At 44.5% G+C, this 19,755-nt stretch overlaps 1 protein-coding gene across 6 annotated transcripts in view; it reads right to left on the reverse strand.

Annotated features, from left to right (window-relative positions):
- Nucleotides 1–19,755, reverse strand: part of garnl3 (GTPase activating Rap/RanGAP domain like 3) — a 617,196-nt gene that overhangs the window by 92,797 nt on the left and 504,644 nt on the right. For 4 of the 6 annotated variants that reach the window (XM_072488531.1, XM_072488532.1, XM_072488530.1 and 1 more), the window contains 4 exons: nucleotides 19,525–19,629; nucleotides 16,543–16,617; nucleotides 7,505–7,606; nucleotides 4,720–4,831 (listed from right to left, as the gene is read on the reverse strand). In XM_072488531.1, the coding sequence (XP_072344632.1) occupies nucleotides 4,720–4,831; nucleotides 7,505–7,606; nucleotides 16,543–16,617; nucleotides 19,525–19,629 (394 nt within the window). The remainder of the gene's footprint in view (nucleotides 1–4,719; nucleotides 4,832–7,504; nucleotides 7,607–16,542; nucleotides 16,618–19,524; nucleotides 19,630–19,755) is intronic. The other 2 variants (XM_072488536.1, XM_072488534.1) reach the window with 1 other exon arrangement.

Here is a 19,755-nt window from a genome sequence, read left to right on the forward strand (position 1 = left end):
ACCGGAGCACCCGGAGGAAACCCACGCAGACACGGGGAGAACGTGCAGACTCTGCAGAGACAGTGACCCGAGCTGGGAATCGAACCTCGGACCCTGGAGCTGTGAAGCAACTGTGCTAACTCATGTGCTACCATGCCACCCCACGTGTCGATCACGTCCTGTTACATTAGTGGACCTGGACAATAGATCAACTCAGGGACGACACACCACTCGAAGTAACGCAAAAGTGAACTACACCATAAGACGGAGGCGACATAATCATAGAACAGCCCTCCCCTCAATGAGGCCAATCCATCCATCAAACTTTCCAACCAGCACAATCACTAGCAATTAAATGTCAATGAACTTTATTTCTAGAATGTATGATGTATTCGTTCACACATTAAGGTTTGAATATTTCTTAATATTCAGTCACGGAAAACAGAGGTTTTATCATTAAATCTCCAACTTGTTAAAGAAAGGTTAATAATTTGTAAACCTCTGCTTCACGCTCACTTTCAATTCAGCAGAACTAAGGAGGGTTCTCTCACTAAAATATATTGAATATAGAGTAACATGTTGGTGTAGACATGTGTGTGTTTACATGTTTGGGTGTGGTGTGTGATTACATGTCGATGCATGTGTGCATTTTTTGTGCTTGTGTGCGCATGTCCTTTTGTGGTCATGTTTGAGTGGGGGCATGTCGCAGTGGGCTAGTGTTTGTGTGATTGCACACATGCATGTCGATGTATGATTGTGTACGAGCGCCTGTGTATGTGTGCATGGTTTGTGCTTGCGTGCGCATGTACTTGAGTGGGAGCGTTTTTCCGTACATGTGTTTGTTCGATTCCATATGTATTTGAGTCTGTTCGCATGTGTCAAGAGTCAAGAGCTTGAATAATGTAAAGATTTAGAATGGGATACAATAAAAATTAAAGATGTTTGGAAAAAATATAGTTTGAGGAATGGAATGAAAGAGAAAAGAGTGCAGCTGTCTGAAGGGGTTTTAATATGCAAATTAGCTTAGAAGCAAGGGAGATAGATATTTACTTATGTGAAGGTGGGAACAACAGAAGTATAGAATGTTAGGTGTTAAAACTGCTGGAGAGGTGAGTTCAAATTGGAGACATGAAAATACAGTTCACACGTATGTGCTTAAAGCCTGGCTTTTCAAGTGAGTAATTTAGGTAGGAGCAAATCAAATGGGAAATATGGTATAACGGTAGCCACTAGCTCTGTACTGACAGGAGAGATGGAAATGAGAAAGAAGAGAAGCAGCTTGAAAGCAGTTACGATCACAGCCATGTCCAGCTGGAACACGGAACTCTCCCAGAAAGCAGAATTCAAGGCTCGGAGTTGCTGATTTGAAAACCTCAGAGAAAAATTACGCTGAAGGTGGCTTCTTAAACTCAAAGATAACTCGTGGGTGGTAACTATTTGCTGGATTTAGCTCATGGAGCTATACTGTTAGGGATGTTTGTTTTGGGACAAGGGACATTTCTCAGAGTTCAGGGACATAGATAGATGGGAACAGGGTTAATTCTAGAGTATAGTGTGTGTGTAGCCATTATTGTAGTTAAATGTACCTTTGTTTTTTATTGTGGCCTCTTTTGTTGAGTGTTTTACATTTTAATAAATCTTATTTTATTTGAGTGGTTACAACAAACTGGACCTTTTCCCTCACTGGTGTGTAAATCTATCCTCACATTATGCCAAATTGAACAAGCACACTCATAAGAACCGTCATTCCAAGTTACCTGTTAGAGCTTAAGATCAGTGGGGTTCTTAACAAAATTTGGGGCTCGTCCAGGATTTCAAAACGTGGGGAAACAGTTATTGGATGCTGATTAGTAACAAACGATTGGGATAGTTTGAAAAGTGAAAAGCAAGTTTCTGAATGTTGAATAGTAAAACATGATTTGGGATTTTTTGTTAAAAGGAGGGATCTGCGAATACTTTAAAAAAGGATTAAGTGCGTTACTGGCCATAAGAATTGGAGTTGCTGCGAGGTATATTGTATGGGTTTAATACAAAACAGTGTTGGAAATGGTGGAGACTTTTCTAAAGATGGAAGATGTAACTCTGACTAGTTTACAGAAAGTAACCAAGAATTATTTAACTGAATTGACAGATAAATAGGAATTCTGAAAGCTAACATTATTGCAAGTGTAGCAAAGCATTTAAAAGTGGAAGGGATGGCTGAGAGACCAAGTCCTCTGAAAGGTGAGGCAACTAAATTGGCAAAAAATCAATTCGAAATGAAGCAATTGGAAAGAGATATGAAAATGAAAAGAAAAATGGAATTGGAGGCAAAGGAAATGGAAAATGAAGAGAAATAGGAATGAAGAAACTTGAATTGGAAAGGGAGAATGTAGAACAGGAAGAAAGAGAAAAGGATAGAAATAGAGAAAGAGAGTTTCAATTTAACTGACGGTCAAAGCAAAGATACTAACGCAGAATTAGGAAGGATGTAGTTCCAGACAAGAACCTAGTGGGGGAAAGTAAATACGAGCTTGGGAAAGTATGAGATGTTGCTTAACAACTAGGGGCCACGTATGGGGAAAATAACTTTTTGAGTTTAGTTTTACCTGGAAGCTAGAGAAGAAGCTTAACTGTGAGAGAGAAAACCCATCTCTCACAGCTTTGTTAGAAGAAAAGCCATATAATGGAGTTAGAGGCAAGAAAACCAGTGCCAAAAATCTAAAGAACAGCTCTTTAAAGAAAGTAGAGAAATTAAGAGATGTTTCCAGACTGTATGAAGTTAAAGGAACAAAGGAACCTGGATCAAGGTTCAGATCATTGAAGCCACAGAGAGAACTGAGAAGGTGCTGGCTAGTAAGAAGCCAGAAAGGTATCTGAAGTGATTTTAAGTTTTGTGATACAGCAGCCTGTGAAGTGATAGTTGAAGTAATTGTGGAGCGCTCAATGGCTGGATCTCAGAGTTTGTGTAAAAGCATTCAAGACAAAGGAATACAGAAAGGCGAGTTGGAAAACTGGAGGTGGCTCCTTGCCAAAACAGCTGAGAGAAAACCTTGTTTGAAAGGAGACTTGGAAAACCTGGAGGTGGATCCTCGATGAAAACAGCTGATGGAAAATATTTGTGTAAAGAAAATTTCAAGACATGCTTTTTTGAGGGTGGAATTTGGAAACACTCGTGTGACAATCAACTGGGGGAATTTGAGGAGAAATCCATGGAAGATCGATTGAGTGGCATCTGCCACTTGGTTCTAGAGTGTGGTGTCGCATGACTACAGTCAGCCTGTTGGGCTAGAGCCTGTGTGTTTATTGAGAACATTATAGCATAAGATATATTCTGTAACCTGTGTTATCCTTAAAATCTGCGCACATTTGTGAAGATAAGGGGGGAGAGAAGGTGGACTGTATGATCATCAAACTTTTCACTTTCAATAAATATCTTTTTGTTGTTGTTAAAAGCTGATTGGCATTCCTGCGACTCTGTTGCCCCATGTTTTCCAAAAAAAAAGTTATGTTCTTTTGAGCCAGAATTCCATTCTGGGAACCACGCATCCAGTTATAACTTCGACTGGGATTGTAACAGCAAGTGTGGGTGTGTTTGCACATGTGCATATGATTGCATGTGCAAATGTCTGCATGTTTGTGCACCCTTGAATGGGGGCATCTTTGTGTGTGTGTGTTTGTGGGCGTGTTTGCATATGTACATGTGTGCATGAGTTTAAGCCTAACTGTTTCAGAAAAAACACATTGAAAATAACCAAAGTTTGTTGACAGGGTGTTCAAATAAATTTCATTTGCATTTCAAATCAACCTGGCACGTGTGAGAATTTCTAGTCTTGAGAATAAAGTGACACACTTTTGGATAAATCTGAGAAATTTAACATTGAATGCAAGTAAACATGAGGTAAACAAAGTGAGTCTAAAACTGCAGGGTTTTTGAAACAAATGTACTTTGCCGTAGTCATAGAGGTGGCGAATATATTCCACAGCCTCGTAAGTGAAAGATATTTTCAATTAGAACTTAAACAGTTGGATCAATAAACACCAAATGCCACTTTATAGGGGAATTAGAGTTCATGAAGTTAAAGTTGCCCTGAATCACACACTACTGTGGTTTCTGCTCCATGTGTCTTGTATAATGGATCATTGAAACCCAGTTTTATCTCGCGCACCCCCAACAAGCTCCAATAATCTTCCAGCACTGTGTTTACTGCACTGTTAGCATGCTACAAGGTGCAAGATGCAAAAAGAAACGCTAACTAATTGGCCTCGTGATAAACAACTCCAATTGTGGTAAAGCAGCTTGTGACTTAGTGGGAAGCATATTGATTTCCCTCTCACATTCCCAACGAGAATTAGGTTTCACAATGGTGACAATGTTATTCAGTGTCAAAAGATTGAAGCCACAAATATTTTGTTCATCCACTGTGTGTGAAAAACCCAGTCACATATGCTGCGCTGCAAATGATGCTGGTGCACATTGCGATAGCTTCCAGTCATTATTCAGGATCAGCTTGTTGGAGGCGGCCATGAAGTCAATAGTCACAACATCAGCCGCTCGGTCAATTAATTATCGGGCCATGTACTGCATTGTCTGCTTTCTCCTCACTGGATGGGACATTCCACTCTGGCTTTAAAACCGGCTGCCATAAACGCTGAGGAATGCAAAGGAAGTGGTCACCGTGATGAGCGCGCAAATGAGATTACTACGCGGCGGAAAATGGCTGGCATCGAATGCCAATTCGAGACAAATGAAACACTAACCGTCTAACAACAATACTCCAGCATCTGTGGAGATTAGTAACGACTGTCCCCAAGAATCACTGCAGATGATTTCAAAGGGGAAATTGCTGCAGAAACACTGAGGCTCCCAGGGCTAGAAGGTAAAGTACACAAAGAACGCAATTTAGGAACATCTCAAAGTGAGCAGAATAGGATGGTGCCAAACGTGAATGCATTAATTAAAATAACTTTACGAACATACATTCATTTCCTCAGAGCTGAAAGGCAGATTTAGTGCATTTATCTTTTGATTTCCATTTGATAATGATGCTTGCAATGAGAGGGCTGCTTATCACAAACTCACTGAGCACGTTTTTCTTTTGCCATAATTCGCTGGTTTGCTGCTTACTGTGCTGGGAGTTGAGCACAAACTGGGCTACGGACATGTTTGGACTCTCCTGTACAGGAGAGGTACAGGGTTCCCTGGGTGTGGACACTGCTCTCCTGACTAACAAATCCAAGAACCAATCTGGCCTCTCCCCAAAGCCCCCCCCCCCCCCAAATACAGGCTCCTAATAATCAGAGAAGGAAGCTTGGATAAGATGTTTCTTGTTCTTGACATAGTAGATCAGGAGAAACTATTCCCACCTGTGAACAATGAGGGGGGGGGGGGGGGGGGGGAGGGACCACACATTTAAAGTAATTGGCAAAAGCGATAAGGGGAAAAAGCTTTTTCAGGCAGCAAAGTAGTGGGGGGTCTGGAATGCACTGACTGAGAGTGTGGTGGAGGCAGGTTCAATGGAAACATTCAGAAGTGAATGAGGCTGCTATCTGAAAAGGAAGAATGTGAGGGGTTACAGTTAGATGGCAGGAAAATGTCACCAAATGAATTGTTCGTTCAGCTAGCCAGTGCAGATCAGATGGGCCGCATGCCTTCCTTTTGGGCTGGAACAATTCTGCGATTTTCTTTTTTGAATGCCAACTTTTCTCCACACTACAACCAAACAGTAAGGTTCAGGCCTATTGAAGGCCATGGACACACATGCTGAATGTAAGTGTTACCATTTAATAAGACGGTTAACAAGGCTTGAATGACCACTAAGGGGAGGAAACAGGGCCTAAAGGGTAGCGGGGCCCACTAATCAACCCTTTCCCTCCTAAACTGCCACTGTTATCCCAAGTTCACCTCCGCTTCTGGTGGTTCCTGGGTTCAGCGGTGACCCTGGGAATAGGAAGGGAAATTGGATGGGTACCTGAGCCTTGCACCTTGCCATCAATTACCGGTAGCAGGAGAGCTTGGGTCACCTACTTGGGGAGGGAGGGAAATCCAGGCCGGCACAGGTAAAGGCCTGGACGTGGAAGTGAGCCACCCATCTGATTTATTTTTGCATTCTACCGATCTTGGTCAATGGAGGAAACCCCGTGATGTACCAGAACGTACAGGAACCATTAGATGCGGAAAAGGGATTTAGGTTGGCTGAGAATGATCGTGGTTTTCTCAAATCGATTCCCACTTTCATTCAGACACTTAGCTTTAAGTAAGCTGTTGCTCTGAATTGAATGGAAAAATTCAGGAATACAGCCGTATTTAAGAGAAACAAATAAGGACACCATCACAGTCCAACAATAATGACGTCAAAGCCCAGAAACACACAATTTTCGCACCGGGGGGATGATTTTAACTTTTTGAATGAAAAAGGAGCAATATAGCCTTATTGTCCACCTGTTATGGCAATGCCTGTCGTTATGGCATTGTCCCCCCATTGAATTTGACAGAAAGATCAAACGGGTGAGACACGTAATGTAAATCGGGCAAAATAGATAGCAGACAGCTGGTCAAATATCAGTCCTTTCCATTAGCAGTAAAAGTTAAAATAACCTGCCTCGGGTCCGAGAGTGTGCCAGCAACTCAAGACACCATTGCAACTTAAAGAGAAAACCTTGTGAAACAGTTTTGATTGGCTGTGGAATACCTTGGGAAGGAAATGTCCCTCTGAAGGGCACCACATTGATTTATATTCTCTGCATCGGTTTTATTCCAATGATTGGATAGCTAGAAATCGGGCCTTGCTAGCTCATTGGGTCAACAAGGGAAAGGTTTCCTCTGCGTTCCAGCTGCACTGCACCAAAATTGTAAACCCATTTATAAAAGAGCACGTTTACAATTTAATTACACACAGTGCAGCTTGGAAATCTTCCCCAGGTTCATTATTCATCCCAGTAAAAAACAGAGCACATTTGAAACAACGCTTTATGCTCAGTACGTCGAGTAATATGAAAGACATGACTGTTTCACACAGCTGTATTCAATATTATATTACTTTTTGTTGCATGTTCTATTTGGGAGGCTCAACACCCTGTTCTTTTTCTACATATTCGTTCTACTCAGTTGCGTGCACTTTGAAGACAATTTTTGAAAGAGTCAATGCAAAAAGGAAGTCATTAAATGGAAGCTTGATGTGCACAGAAGCAGTTCAGGAGATGTGCACATTGAAAAGCTCTTCCTGATTTCTATTGTCTTCTGATCAATAAAATTATACAGCAAAGGAAGCCATTCAGCCCACCAGATCTGTGCTGGAAAGCTCGTCGAATGTTAGGAAACTTGTTCCAACCTTCTGAGGGTAGGGTAAACTGCTTAGTGAACCACAGGACCTTACAGCAGGCTCAAGTGACTTCTATAGTCACTTTGCACTTCCTGGACCCAACCTTCAGAGAATTATACATAATTACATTCAGCAACTTGACATAGTTTAACCATACAAGCAAACAGAATGGAACTAAAATATTTCAAACATGACTAAAGATTTCCTTTTCAAAAACACATTACATTTTTCCTTCTTTTTGACCAAGTAAAAGTCTTTACTCCTTCATCCAATGTGCTGCTGGCTGGAAAATGAACCAAGGATCTGCTAAACTCATCCAGGTCATCCTGTCATGATAGAGGGAAAGTTATTGTGCTTTTTTGTTCCTAGTATAAATCCATCATTCGTACTTTTAAACACCCAGTAAATTACACCTTCACTTTACTTACATAGAATTACATTGACTACAGCACGGAAACAGGCCTTTTGGCTCACCTGGTTTGGCTCCACGCCTTTTGGAAGTGCATACAGAGGAACAAAGCCAGTGCTCTCCAACCATAAACAAAACCTGACTCATGGCACACTGCATTGCAATATTGGCGTCCTCCTTGGATTTGGAGGCAGCGCCAGAGGACTGGTAAGTTGCACATCTTGCACCCCTGCATAAGAAGAGGTGCGAGGCAAAACCTGATTAAGACAGGCCAATCAGGCCAAAGTTGCTGGAGGGGCAATTGGTAGAGACCATAATCTGAGACAAAATGAATTGTCACGTGGAGAAACCACGGGTTAACAAATGACAGCTCGCACCAATGTTTGTTGTCCAGCAAAACCTGATTTGAGATATTTCATTAAATAACGGAGGCCGGATGAGGGTGATGCAGTTGATGTTGCGTATGTGGATGTTTCAAAAGGCATTTGATAAAGTAACAAGTAGTAGCTGCTAACAAAATTGAAGCCCATGGGATTAAAGGGCCAGTAATAGCATGCATATAAAATTGGCTAAGGGGCAGAAAGCAGACAGCAGCAGCGAACAGTCATTTATCAGGCTGGAGAGAGGTACATGGTGGTGTTCCCAGGGGCAGTTAATTAAGACATTAGCTCTTTTCGATAAATATTAATGCCCTGGGCTTGTGTATACATGGCATAATTTCAAAGTTTGCCGACACGAAACTTGGAAATGTAGCAAACCGTGAGGAGCTGAGTAGCTGACGTCAGGTAGACATAGACAGCTAAGTGGAGGTCAGAAGATGAAAGTAAATGCTGAGCAGCATGATGCATCTTGGAAAGACAAATTACGAGGAGAGCATAAACTAAATGTTAATATTTTAAAAGGTTCACGTATACAAATCTTTCAAACTGACGCAACAAATTGATAAATCTGTAAAACAAGAAATGGCATTAGAGGCTGGACCTTATAAATAGGGGCACAGAGCACAAACGCAAGGATGCAATGCTAAACCTTTAAAATAAATAAGTGGTTGGGCCTCAGCTGGAGGACTGCGTGCAATCCTGGGCACCAGGCGTTCAGGAGGGATGTTAAGACTTGGGCGAGGGTGCAGAGTGAGATGAATGAGGAATGACACCAGGGGGCGAGGGACTCCAGTTATGTGGAGAGACTACAGCAACTGGGATTGTTCTCCTGAGAACAGAGAAGGTTAAGGAGCAATTTGCTGGAGGTGGTTAATAATAATAATCTTTATTGTCACAAGTAGGCTTACATTAACACTGCAATGAAGTTACTGTGAGAAGCCCCTAGTTGCCACACTCCGGCACCTGTTCCGGTACACAGAGGGAGAATTCAGAATGTCCAAATTACCTAACAGCACGTCTTTCGGGACTTAAGGGAGGAAACCGGAGCACCCGGAGGGAACCCATGCAGACACGGGGAGAACGTACAGGCTCCACACAGGCAATGATCCAAGTGGGAATTGAACCCGGGGCCCTGGTGCTGTGAAACAACAGTGCTAACCACTGTGCACTTCTGACAGATTTTGAGAGAGTAGGTTGGGAGCATCTTTTTCTACCAGCAGCAGGGTGAGTGAGAATAGATTGCGCTGTTTCAGGGGGGCTGGAGAAGCAGGATCAGTAGGAACGTTCAAAAGGGAAGTGAATATGTATTTGGAAAGGAAAGACATGCAGGGCTATAGAGTAAGAGCAGGGGAGTAGAATTGATTGGCTAGCTCGCTCTTTCAAAGATATGGCACAGGACCCTGGGTGAGTGGCCTCCTTCTGTGTTGCTACGTTCTATGAATCTGGGTTTCTGACTGACCTCTCACACATCCTTTCCCCATGTTAACTGAAGAAAAATTATGTCTTAACCCCAAGGTAATTCCCCCCTCTGTTCGGTGCCATGTTTGTGGCATACCCTCCCTTCAGCTGGGTGAATGGTAATGTCACTGGACCGATATCCCAGAGACCCAGAGCAGGATCTGGGGACCATGGCAGATGGTGAGATTTGAATTCAATAAAAATCATGAATTAAAAATCTGATGATGACCACGAAACACCATTGTCATAAAAACCCATCGGGTTCACTAATTAGGGAAGGAAATCTGCCACCCTTACCCTGGTCTGGCCTAGGTGAGACTCCAGACTCCAGTGGAATGGAGGGCAGTTAGGGACGGGCAATAAATGCAGGCCCAGCCATCGGCCCTCAGGTCCCGTAAAATGAATTTTTAAAAAGCTAACAAAGACACCCGTGCAATAACCTTTGTTGGCTAAAGATTTCATATGCCCTTTCATGTGTTTCGCTCGGCTAAAGTAAGATGAGATTCCATGTTGACTGGGTTACCATGTGTGGGATGTAAAATATATTTCTACCCTGCTAACCAGTGTCTGGATATTATTCCGAAGTGGGGAGAAAAGGTCCAAAATACAGGGATAGACACATCATCATTTGGGATCAGTTTTGCCTTGATGTCTCCCTTCAATGAAAACTGAAGCCGGCCTTGCCACTGATAAATTATGGCTTCAGGTCAGATTATAGACAGTATCAAGACAAATTAGACGACAGGCTTCATGGAAATTCTCGAGAGTAAAGATTTTGTTAATGATTTTCAGAGCAAGGCTCACCGAACATATACATCAGTTAATTTGATGGGATTACACATACATTAGCACATCAATCAGATGGGCATGTCTTGTTGGAGCCAGCCAGCAGCATTCAAGACACGGAAAAAAAACCATTCAAAATAAAACAGCCTTACCTGTTTGGATGATCATCACTTAACATTCCTAAGAAATACTTTTACAAAATCTTTGATTAAAGATGAAACAGATCTCCAGTCATTTTACCCCAAAAAGGGGTTTGCAGAAACATAGTTGACGTGTGGGCTCCTGCAAACTGCTTTGCAAATGCAAGGACAGCACTGATTGAAGCACTAGACGTAACTTGTTAATGGAGTTCACTGTGGAGGACATTGCGAGGCAGCCATACCTCCATTACAGCTTCAAAACGTCCTTCCATGTTCTTGAGATGCAATGGAACATCGATATTGGGGAGGTGGGGGTGGCATTTCCAGTGTTTCAGGGACATTAACGGGCCATCAAGGTTCTCAATGTTCCCCGTTAATCTGTCACCTCAAAACTCTTGCTCCACCCCAACCCCTCAACCCTCCTCCCACTACATGCTCAACTACCGCCACTCGCATGCCCAAAACACCTGACCTGACAACAGACTAAAAAGGTCTTCCTTCAATGGCAGGGCGGCCCTCTTTCCCTGGTTACAGGAGCCGAGAAACACTCCACTAAACGCCCCCAAAACGGGACTGTTTTTTCCCATTAAAACGAGCCATCTGGGCCAGATTGTCCGCTTCTGAGGCTGTGCCGGGGAACAGTGGCGTTTTACGTGGGAAAGAAATCGGCGGCAGCCCCTCACCGCTGCTGCGACTGGTAAAGCAGCCGCTCCGCGTAAAGCGCCCGGCCTCTACGAAACAAATGACTGGAGAATTGCCGGGTCCGTGGCCGCGTACGGTGACGACCTGCAGCGGTCGCGTCGTACAACATGTCGCTGGCCGTGCGCAGTCCCGGCCTGCCAGACAGTGCCCCCCTTGACGCCACCCGGCCACCCCCTGGCCACCCCCACCAGTCGCCCCCCCCCCCCGCCCCTCGCTGAAGCCCCTCCCGCCCGAGTGTGGCGGCACTGGACACAGTCCGCAGCTGCTACGCTGACTTCCCGCATGGCTGGGACCACGCGTCCCCCACGCCAACGTGAACTCGGCCCATCGGGGGCGGAGCATCGGGGGAGGGCCTTCAGGTGACATCCTGACACCATCCCAACGGCGTGCGGCGGGCGCGACAATGACGCCATTTCGGAGGGGACGGAGCATGCAGACCTGTGTAAAACAGACGCTGCCCCCGATTTCGGATTCTCCGCCCAATTGCAGATTACGAAATCGGTGTTGGGAAACAGAGAAGCTCGCCCTGTGTTTTTTAAACTTAAATAAGGGCAATTATGGGAGCACCAAAACTGGTCTGGCTAAAGTGAATTGGCAAGTTAGGTTGAGGTATAGGTCGATAGAGATGCAGTGTCAAACAGTTATGGTGATATTTACAAATACACTGAATATTCCAACAAGTAAGAAAAAAATCAAAGGAACAGACCCACTATCCATGGTTAATTAGAAAGGTTAAAAAGAGTGTCAAACTTAAAGAAAAAGCATATAATTGTGCAAAGACAGTGAAAGGGCAGAAAATCAAACAGAACATAATGAACAGCAAAGGATGACTAAAAGATTAATAAGGAGGGAAAAACTGGAGTACGAGAGAAAGCTAGCCAGAAATACAAAAACAGATAATGAGAGTTTCTGTAATTATTTAAAAAAGGAACCCGTTAACAAAGTGAGCGTTGGTCCTATAGAAAGCGGGTCTGGAGAGTTGATCATGGAAAACAATAAAATGGCAGATGAATTAAACAGTGTTCACTTTAGAGGGTACGAGTAACATCCCAGAAGCAGTTATAAATCAGGAAATGGAAGGGAGGGAGGAACTCAAGAAAATTACAGTCACCAGGGAAGTGGTACTGGGTAAATTGTCGGAGCTGTGGGCTGACGAGAGCCTGGGTCCCGATTGGTTTCATTCTAGGCTCTTAAAAGAAGTAGCTAATGAGATAGTTGTTGCATCGGTTTTAATTTTCAAAACTCCCTGGGCAGGATTCTCCGTCCCGTGCACCTGCTTTTGGGTGTGGCGTGCCCCCGCCAGCAGCGGGATTCTCCGTCCCGGCAGAGGGCCAATGTGGGCGCCCCCACGCCGTCAGGAAATCCGCGAGCGGGAGTGTGCTCCCGGCGAAACAGAGGATCCCGCCAATGGAGAATCTAGCCCCCTAGATTTGGGCAAGGTCCCATTAGGTTGGAACGTAGCAAACGTAACTCCGTTATTCAAAAAAGGGAGGGAGACAGAGAGCGGGAAACTACAGGTCACTTAGCTCAACATCTTTCAGAAGGAAAAAGTTGGAAGCTATTATTAAAGAAACTACAGCAGGGTGCTTGGATAGGCAGAGTCAGCAGGAAAGGGAAACCATGTTTAATCAACTTATTGAAGTTCTTTGAGGAAGTGACATGTGATGTCAATAAAGGGAACAGGGACTTAGATTTCCAAAAGGCATCTGATAAAAATAAAGCATCAAAAGTTATTGTGGAAAATAAAAGCTCATGGCATTGGGGGTAACATTTTGGCCTGGATAAAAGATTGGCTGGCATAAATGGGTCTTTTTCAAGTTGGCAGGGTACACCAAGTGTTGTGTTGGGGCCTCAACAGTTTGCAATTTATATGAATGACTTGGCTGAAGAGACTGATTGCCGATGACACAAAGGTAGGTAGGAAAGTAAGTTGTGAAGAGGACAGGAGGAGGTTACAAAAATATATAGATCGGTTAAGTGAAGATCTGGCAAATGGAGCATAATGAGGTCCAACCCCTCCGCCCCCCAGTTCCTATCTACAACCTGCCCACAGACCTCCGATCGCACCCTCCCAAAGTCCTATCCATTCAGAAACTTACCTTCTCCTTGGCCTGTCAATTTCAATTGGACCTTTAATGTAACGAGTTTATGGCAGCTAGTGCCATTAAAATGCGGGGGGGGGGGGGGGGGGGGGGGGGAGAAGGGTGTCTTTCTTCAATCCGGCGAAGCTGGACTGTGCCGCTGGGCTTCGGAGGCTGCTGCACTGCCCGGATCACATCCGGCCTGAGTCGGAAGGTCGGGCGAGGCAGGCATGGAAGGAAATCCACGGAAGTGTTCTCGGAGTGGCAATCCGGCGCTGATTGCCACTCTGAGGAAGTTACAACCAAACAAGTTGAGCAGGGGAGTGAAAAATATATGGCTGGAAAAGAGAGAATATGAGAACAAAATACGACTTCAAATAATAGGCAACGCAAAAATCTTTAACCAGCGTGTAGATAGCAAATGGGTGTCAGTGGGTAGGGTTGGACCTATCAGGGACAAAGGGGTGATACTTGTTGAAAGGCACAGCCATTGTATTTAATAGGTACTTATATTTAATATAGCTATATTTAATAGGAACTTTGTATCAATGTTTACGAAGGAAGAGGGTGCTGACAAAATATTGGTGGAAGTGGAGATGGTGGTGATGACAGACAGGATGAGAATCGATAGGCAGCAAAGGCTGGCAATGCTTATTGAATAAATTGCCTGGTCCGGGTGGTTTGCATCCCAGGTTTCTAAAGGAAATTGGGGGTGGGAGGACATTGGGGAGGAACTTGTCAAAATCTTCCAATCCTCCCTCGACATGGGGGTGGTGTCAGAGGATTGGAAAGTGGCAAATGTGACACCCTAACTCAGGAAATGCTGGAAGGACTGCTCGTAACCACAGGCCAGTCAGTCCAATATCAGGGGGCAACTAATGTCTCAGAAACAATAAACAGGGAAGAAATGAACAGGCACTTGGAGAGGTGTGAGCTAATTAGCGAGAGCCAGACCGCATTTGTAAAAGGAAGGTCATGTTTGACTTATCGAATGAAAGTTTTCAATGTGGCGGGAAGTCAATGAGGGGAATACGGTGGTTGTTGTCTATGTGGATTTTTTTAAAAGGTTTTTGACAAGGTATCACATTAAAAACTGGCTCACAAAACTCCGGCTCATGAAATAGGAGGGTCGGTGTCAGTCTGGATAAAAAAATTGGCTTAAAGTCAGAAAACAGCACGTCATGGTAAATAAATGGTTTTACTTGCAGAAGAGAAGGTGGTAGATAGCGATGTACCACAAGGGTCAGTGTGAAGACCACTGCTTCTCTTGATGCATATAAATGGCTTGGGTGCTAGAATACAAATATTTCTCAGTTTTCCATTGATACCTAGCCGTGGCAAACAGCGAGGGTGATAGCTACAGATATAGGCTAGCATGGGAGGTGAGATTCAATACAGAGAAATGTGAGATGATGCATTTTGGGAGAAGGAATAGGGAGAGACAATATGGACTTAATGGCATAGATAGAAGATTGTGCCAGAGCAGAGGACTGGGGGTACATAGATCCTCTGCTATTTGTGATTTTTATAAATGACCTGGAGGAGGGGGCTGAAGGGTGGGTCAGTAAATTTGCTGATGACACCAAGATTGGTGGAGTAGTGGATGAGGTGGAGGGCTGTTGTAGGCTGCAAAGAGACATTGATAGGATGCAGAGCTGGGCCAAAAAATGGCAGATGGAGTTTAACCCTGATAAGTGTGAGGTGATTCATTTTGGTGGGACAAATTTGAATGTGGATTACAGGGTCAACGGCAGGGTTCTGAGGAATGTGGAGGAACAGAGAGATCTTGGGGTTCATGTCCACAGATCTCTGAAGGTTGCCACTCAAGTGGATAGAGCCGTGAAGAAGACCTATAGTGCGTTAGCGTTTATTAACAGGGGGCTTGAGTTTAAGAGCCGTGGGATTATGCTGCAACTATACAGGACCCTGGTGAGACCACATTTGGAGTATTGTGTGCAGTTCTGGTCACGTCATTATAGGAAAGATGTGGAAGCATTGGAAAGGGTGCAAAGGAGATTTACCAGGATGCTGCCTGATTTGCAGGATAGGTCTTATGAGGAAAGGTTGAGGGAGCTAGGGCTTTTCTCATTGGAGCGAAGGAGGATGAGAGGCGACTTAATAGAGGTTTATAAGATGATGAGGGGGATAGATAGAGTGGACGTTCTGTGACTATTTCCTCGGGTGGATGTAGCTGTTACAAGGGGGCATAACTATAAGGTTTGGGGTATGAGATATAGGAGGGATGTCCGAGGTAGGTTCTTTACTCAGAGAGTGGTTAGGGTGTGGAATGGACTGCCTGCTGTGATAGTGGAGTCGGACACTTTAGGAACTTCCAAGCGGATTTTGGATAGGCACATGGAGCACACCAGAATGACAGCGAGTGGGATAGCTTGATCTTGGTTTCGGACAAAGCACGGCACAACATCGAGGGCCGAAGGGCCTGTTCTGTGCTGTACTGTTCTATGTTCAATGTTAAGATGCCAGGACATATACAAAGAGTTGTTAGCAAAACATATATGAGATCTTGGGCTTCATTAATAGAGGCATTGAGTACAAACGGAGGCGATGGGAAGCAGGTTTATGATAAACCTTTCTAAAGCTTTGGTTAGGCCGTTAACTGAAATCCAGCTCGCTTTGGTCATCACACGTTGTGGAAGGATGTGAAGGTCTGGGAGGGGGCACAGGAGAGATATATCAAAACTGTTTCAGGGGTTCGGGTAGGAGGTGGGCCTTTGGGCTACGAGGTTAAGCAAAGCCTGGACGTGTTCCCCTTGGAGCAAAGGGAGTTGAGGGGCGATTCAACAGAAGTTGACAAGATTGCCACTCGTTTACTTAAGACGGACAAGAAAAAGATATTCGCAATAGCTGATGTTACAGGGAGGAGGGGGACACAGATTTAAGGTTTGGGGCAAGAGATGCAGGAGGGATGTGAGGGAGGACTCTTTTTACGCAACAAATGCCAATGACTTGGCATTTGAGGGTGGTGCAAGCAGAGAAAAGCAATGATTTCAAAAGGAAATTGGATTGGCACTTGTCTTGAGGGAAGTAAATGTACAGGGCTGATGGAGGGGGTGGGGCGTAGAACAGCGGAATTGGTGGCTGTATGGAGAACTGGCATGGAGTTGATGGGCCAAATGGCCTCCTTCTGTGCTGTAATGACTCCAAGTATAATAGTCGGATGCCTTTTCGCTGAAATGAATAAAAGATTTGGGCCTGCAACACAGCTGCAATGCACGCACGTTAGTCTAACTTTGCAACAGTTCAATAAAAATGTGTAGGCAGAAAGAAGGGAAACAATGTGCTCACCTCTTTCCTGTACAGGCCGGTGGTTACCAAGCTAGTGGGAGCGTCTCCTCTGACGATTGTTTTCAGCTTGAGGGCCTGAACAAAAAGAATATCTGTACTATAATACTGAATTGCTCTGTGGTGCCATTAGGGCCACTTTCTTACTCTGACTGACAACACGACGGCGAGCGAAGGAGGCCTGGAACCAGAGTGCAGGGGATCACAACATGGACATCATTACCGCTGTCACATGATACTCAGACCAAAAGCAGAGTGCTCTGGGGAATCTATTTGCGTAATAGCAACATCTTGTCAGTCCAATATGGAACGAAAACAAAAGTGCAGGGATTAAATTTTACTGTCATCCTATATTGCTCTGCCAACTGTTTGAATAAATTATCCTGTAAAATTAGTAACATTTTACTGCATAATTAGTAATAAGAAAAGAGGTCATAATTTGCAGGGCCGCACTACTTAAATAGAGTTTCACAGGGGACAGAAGTGTGAAGATACTGAACGGAAAGCGATAACCAAAGTCCTTAATCGCCAACACAAAGTGAGGGAGGACGGGCTTGTGCGCTGGCCAGGCATCTACCTCCCCATCTAAAAGGGGGGGCTAAATAGAGGTTGAGTAATCCTCACGTACTTACTAGCAGTGCTGATAAATCCTCGGAAGGGAGATTCTTCTCTCTGAGCGAGGAGGAACACCCCATAACGTGTAAGGATTTGTAGAGAGAGCACGCCATTAGGGCAGGAGAGAGAGGGTGAAACACGCATTCGAATTGAAAGAATCTACAGGCAAAAGGCGAATCATGATGCATTTCAAATGACTCCATGACTTCTTTGTTGTGTGTCATTTTAATACAAATCTACAACTTTGGACTATTCTCTGTTACACCGTTTCTGGCTGCTGTGCTGATGGAATCAGGATTCGCTCAATAGCGGCTGACCCTTCAACTCATCAATAAAATCGTCAACAAGTTTGAGGGCCTCAAAAGCCATCAGGAAGGACTCTTCCTCTTTGACCATTGTGAAAATTAAGGGACAAATGGCTCCTATGAAATCCCTCTGTATGTTATCTCAATGCAATGCTAACTGATATATTGAAGGTAAAGTGTGCAGGTACAGCAGGTGGTAAAGAAGGCAACTGGTATGTTCGCCTTTGTAGCGAGAGGATGCGAGTACAGGAGGAAGGACGTCTTGCTGCAATTAGACAGGGCCTTGGTGGGACCACACCTGGAGTACTGTGTGCAGTTTTGAGTTTTCCTATTTGAAGAAGGAGATTCTTGCTCTGGAGGGGGTGCAGCAAAGGTTTGCCAGACTGATTCCTGGGACAGTGAGACTGGCGTATACGGGGGGATTGAATCAATTAGGATTGTATTCGCTGGAGTCCAGAAGAATGAGGGGGGATCTCATAGAAACCTATAAAAATGATCTAACAGGACTAGACTGGTTAAATGCAGGAAGGACGTTCCCGATGGTGGGTGTGTCTAGAACCAGGGGTGGCAGTCTGAGGATACAGGGTAGACCATTTAGAACAGAGTTGAGGAGAAAGTTCTTCACCCAGAGAGTGGTTGGACTGTGGAATTCATCATTGAGGCCAAAACATTTCATGTTTTCAAGAAAGTTAGATATAGCACCTAGGGCAAAGGGGATCAAAGGATATGCAGGGAAAGAGGGATTAGGCTACTGAGTTGGATGATCAGCCATGATCATAATGAATGGCAGAGCAGGCTCGAAAGGCCAATTGGCCTCCTCCTGCTCCTATTTTATATGCTTCTAAGTAGGTTAGCACAGTTCAAATGTCCCCTGATGGAATACCCCATTTGCTTGGATGACTGCAGCTCCAAAAACATTCATGAAGCTGTGCACCATTCAGGACAAAGCAGTCCACTTGATCGGCATCCTACCCACTACCTTGAACATTCACTCCCTCAACCACAGTGGCAGCAGTATGTGCCATCTACAAGATGCACCGCAGCAACTCACCAAGTTTTCTTCGATACCAACTACCAAATCTGTGACCTGTACCGCCAAGAAGGACAGGGGTTATGGAAAGATGGGAATATGATGATCTGCAAGTTCCCTTCCAAACCCACACCATCCTGAATTGGAACTTTATAGTCGCTGGGTCAAAAACCTGGAACTCCCTTCCAAACAACTCTGCGCATGTTTCAAAAAGATGGCTTTCCACCACCCCCTTGTTAAGGCAAATTCTGGTCTTGCCCAGTGACACCCACATCCCTCGAATGAATTAAAAAAAAGAGCGAGGCAGAGATCACAGAGGTCAGGAAGTGTGTAGAAAGCGCTAATCATGGGGTGGGATTTTAAGGCTCTTCCCACCGGCCCCGCCAAAGGCGACCCTCGCGGCGTGTTCCCCGGCAGTGGGATGGCGAGCCACGCAAAACTCTGCAGACATCGTTGGGACAAGAAGACCCAAATCCATTCAACAAATCTGCTGCGAGGCAAGGCAAGATGAAGCTTCCCATGTAAACATGACTTCATCATACTGTGTGTTTCAGCAGTGTTTAGATTCCTTCGATCCAACATCAATGTACCTGCTGTTCTATACCATCCAAACGCTTTAGCGTAGAATAGTCAATGTTTACCAAATTCACCAGCAGAAGAAAACCCAGAAAGGCAGCAGTGCTGGTTAAATTGCTTTGTCAAATACTGTTGATTCTTTTTGGATGTGTTTAGAAATATCGCTGGCTGCCTGTCTGAATTATGGAGTCAACAAATGTTGAGGCTCAGCTGACAAACTGCTGCTATTGTACAGTTACCATCTTACAATCAGGCATCCATATCCTGTAAGGACACTGACAATTATAAAATTTCAACAATGAGGTGGGGACGTCAGCTTGCATTGTCTTGTTGTTTAGTAGCTGCAATTCAAGTGATATTGCCTTGAGTGGACACTGAGTGAAGCACGTGGCACAGTTTGCAATCTGAATCGGCCTGCGAATTGGGTGAAATAAACAGTGACTGACTGATGGCACTTACTTGGCCCACTCTGACAAATTCTGCTTGGCGTGCTTCCTCTTTCTTGCGTGCCGATTTAGGTGATTCTGGCAACACGTCACTGAACGACCTCCTATTTAACATATTCTGGATACACATAACAGAAGGATGAGTTAAAACCCCTGCACAAGGTCGCGGCAAGATCCCTCAACTAACTGAAGAGATGCTGCATATCCAGCAACCTCCCGGCTTTTATTGTGTGCTGCTGTTCTC

This window comes from Scyliorhinus torazame, chromosome 22 (genome assembly GCF_047496885.1).
Source record: "Scyliorhinus torazame isolate Kashiwa2021f chromosome 22, sScyTor2.1, whole genome shotgun sequence".
Taxonomy (NCBI): Eukaryota; Metazoa; Chordata; class Chondrichthyes; order Carcharhiniformes; family Scyliorhinidae; genus Scyliorhinus; species Scyliorhinus torazame.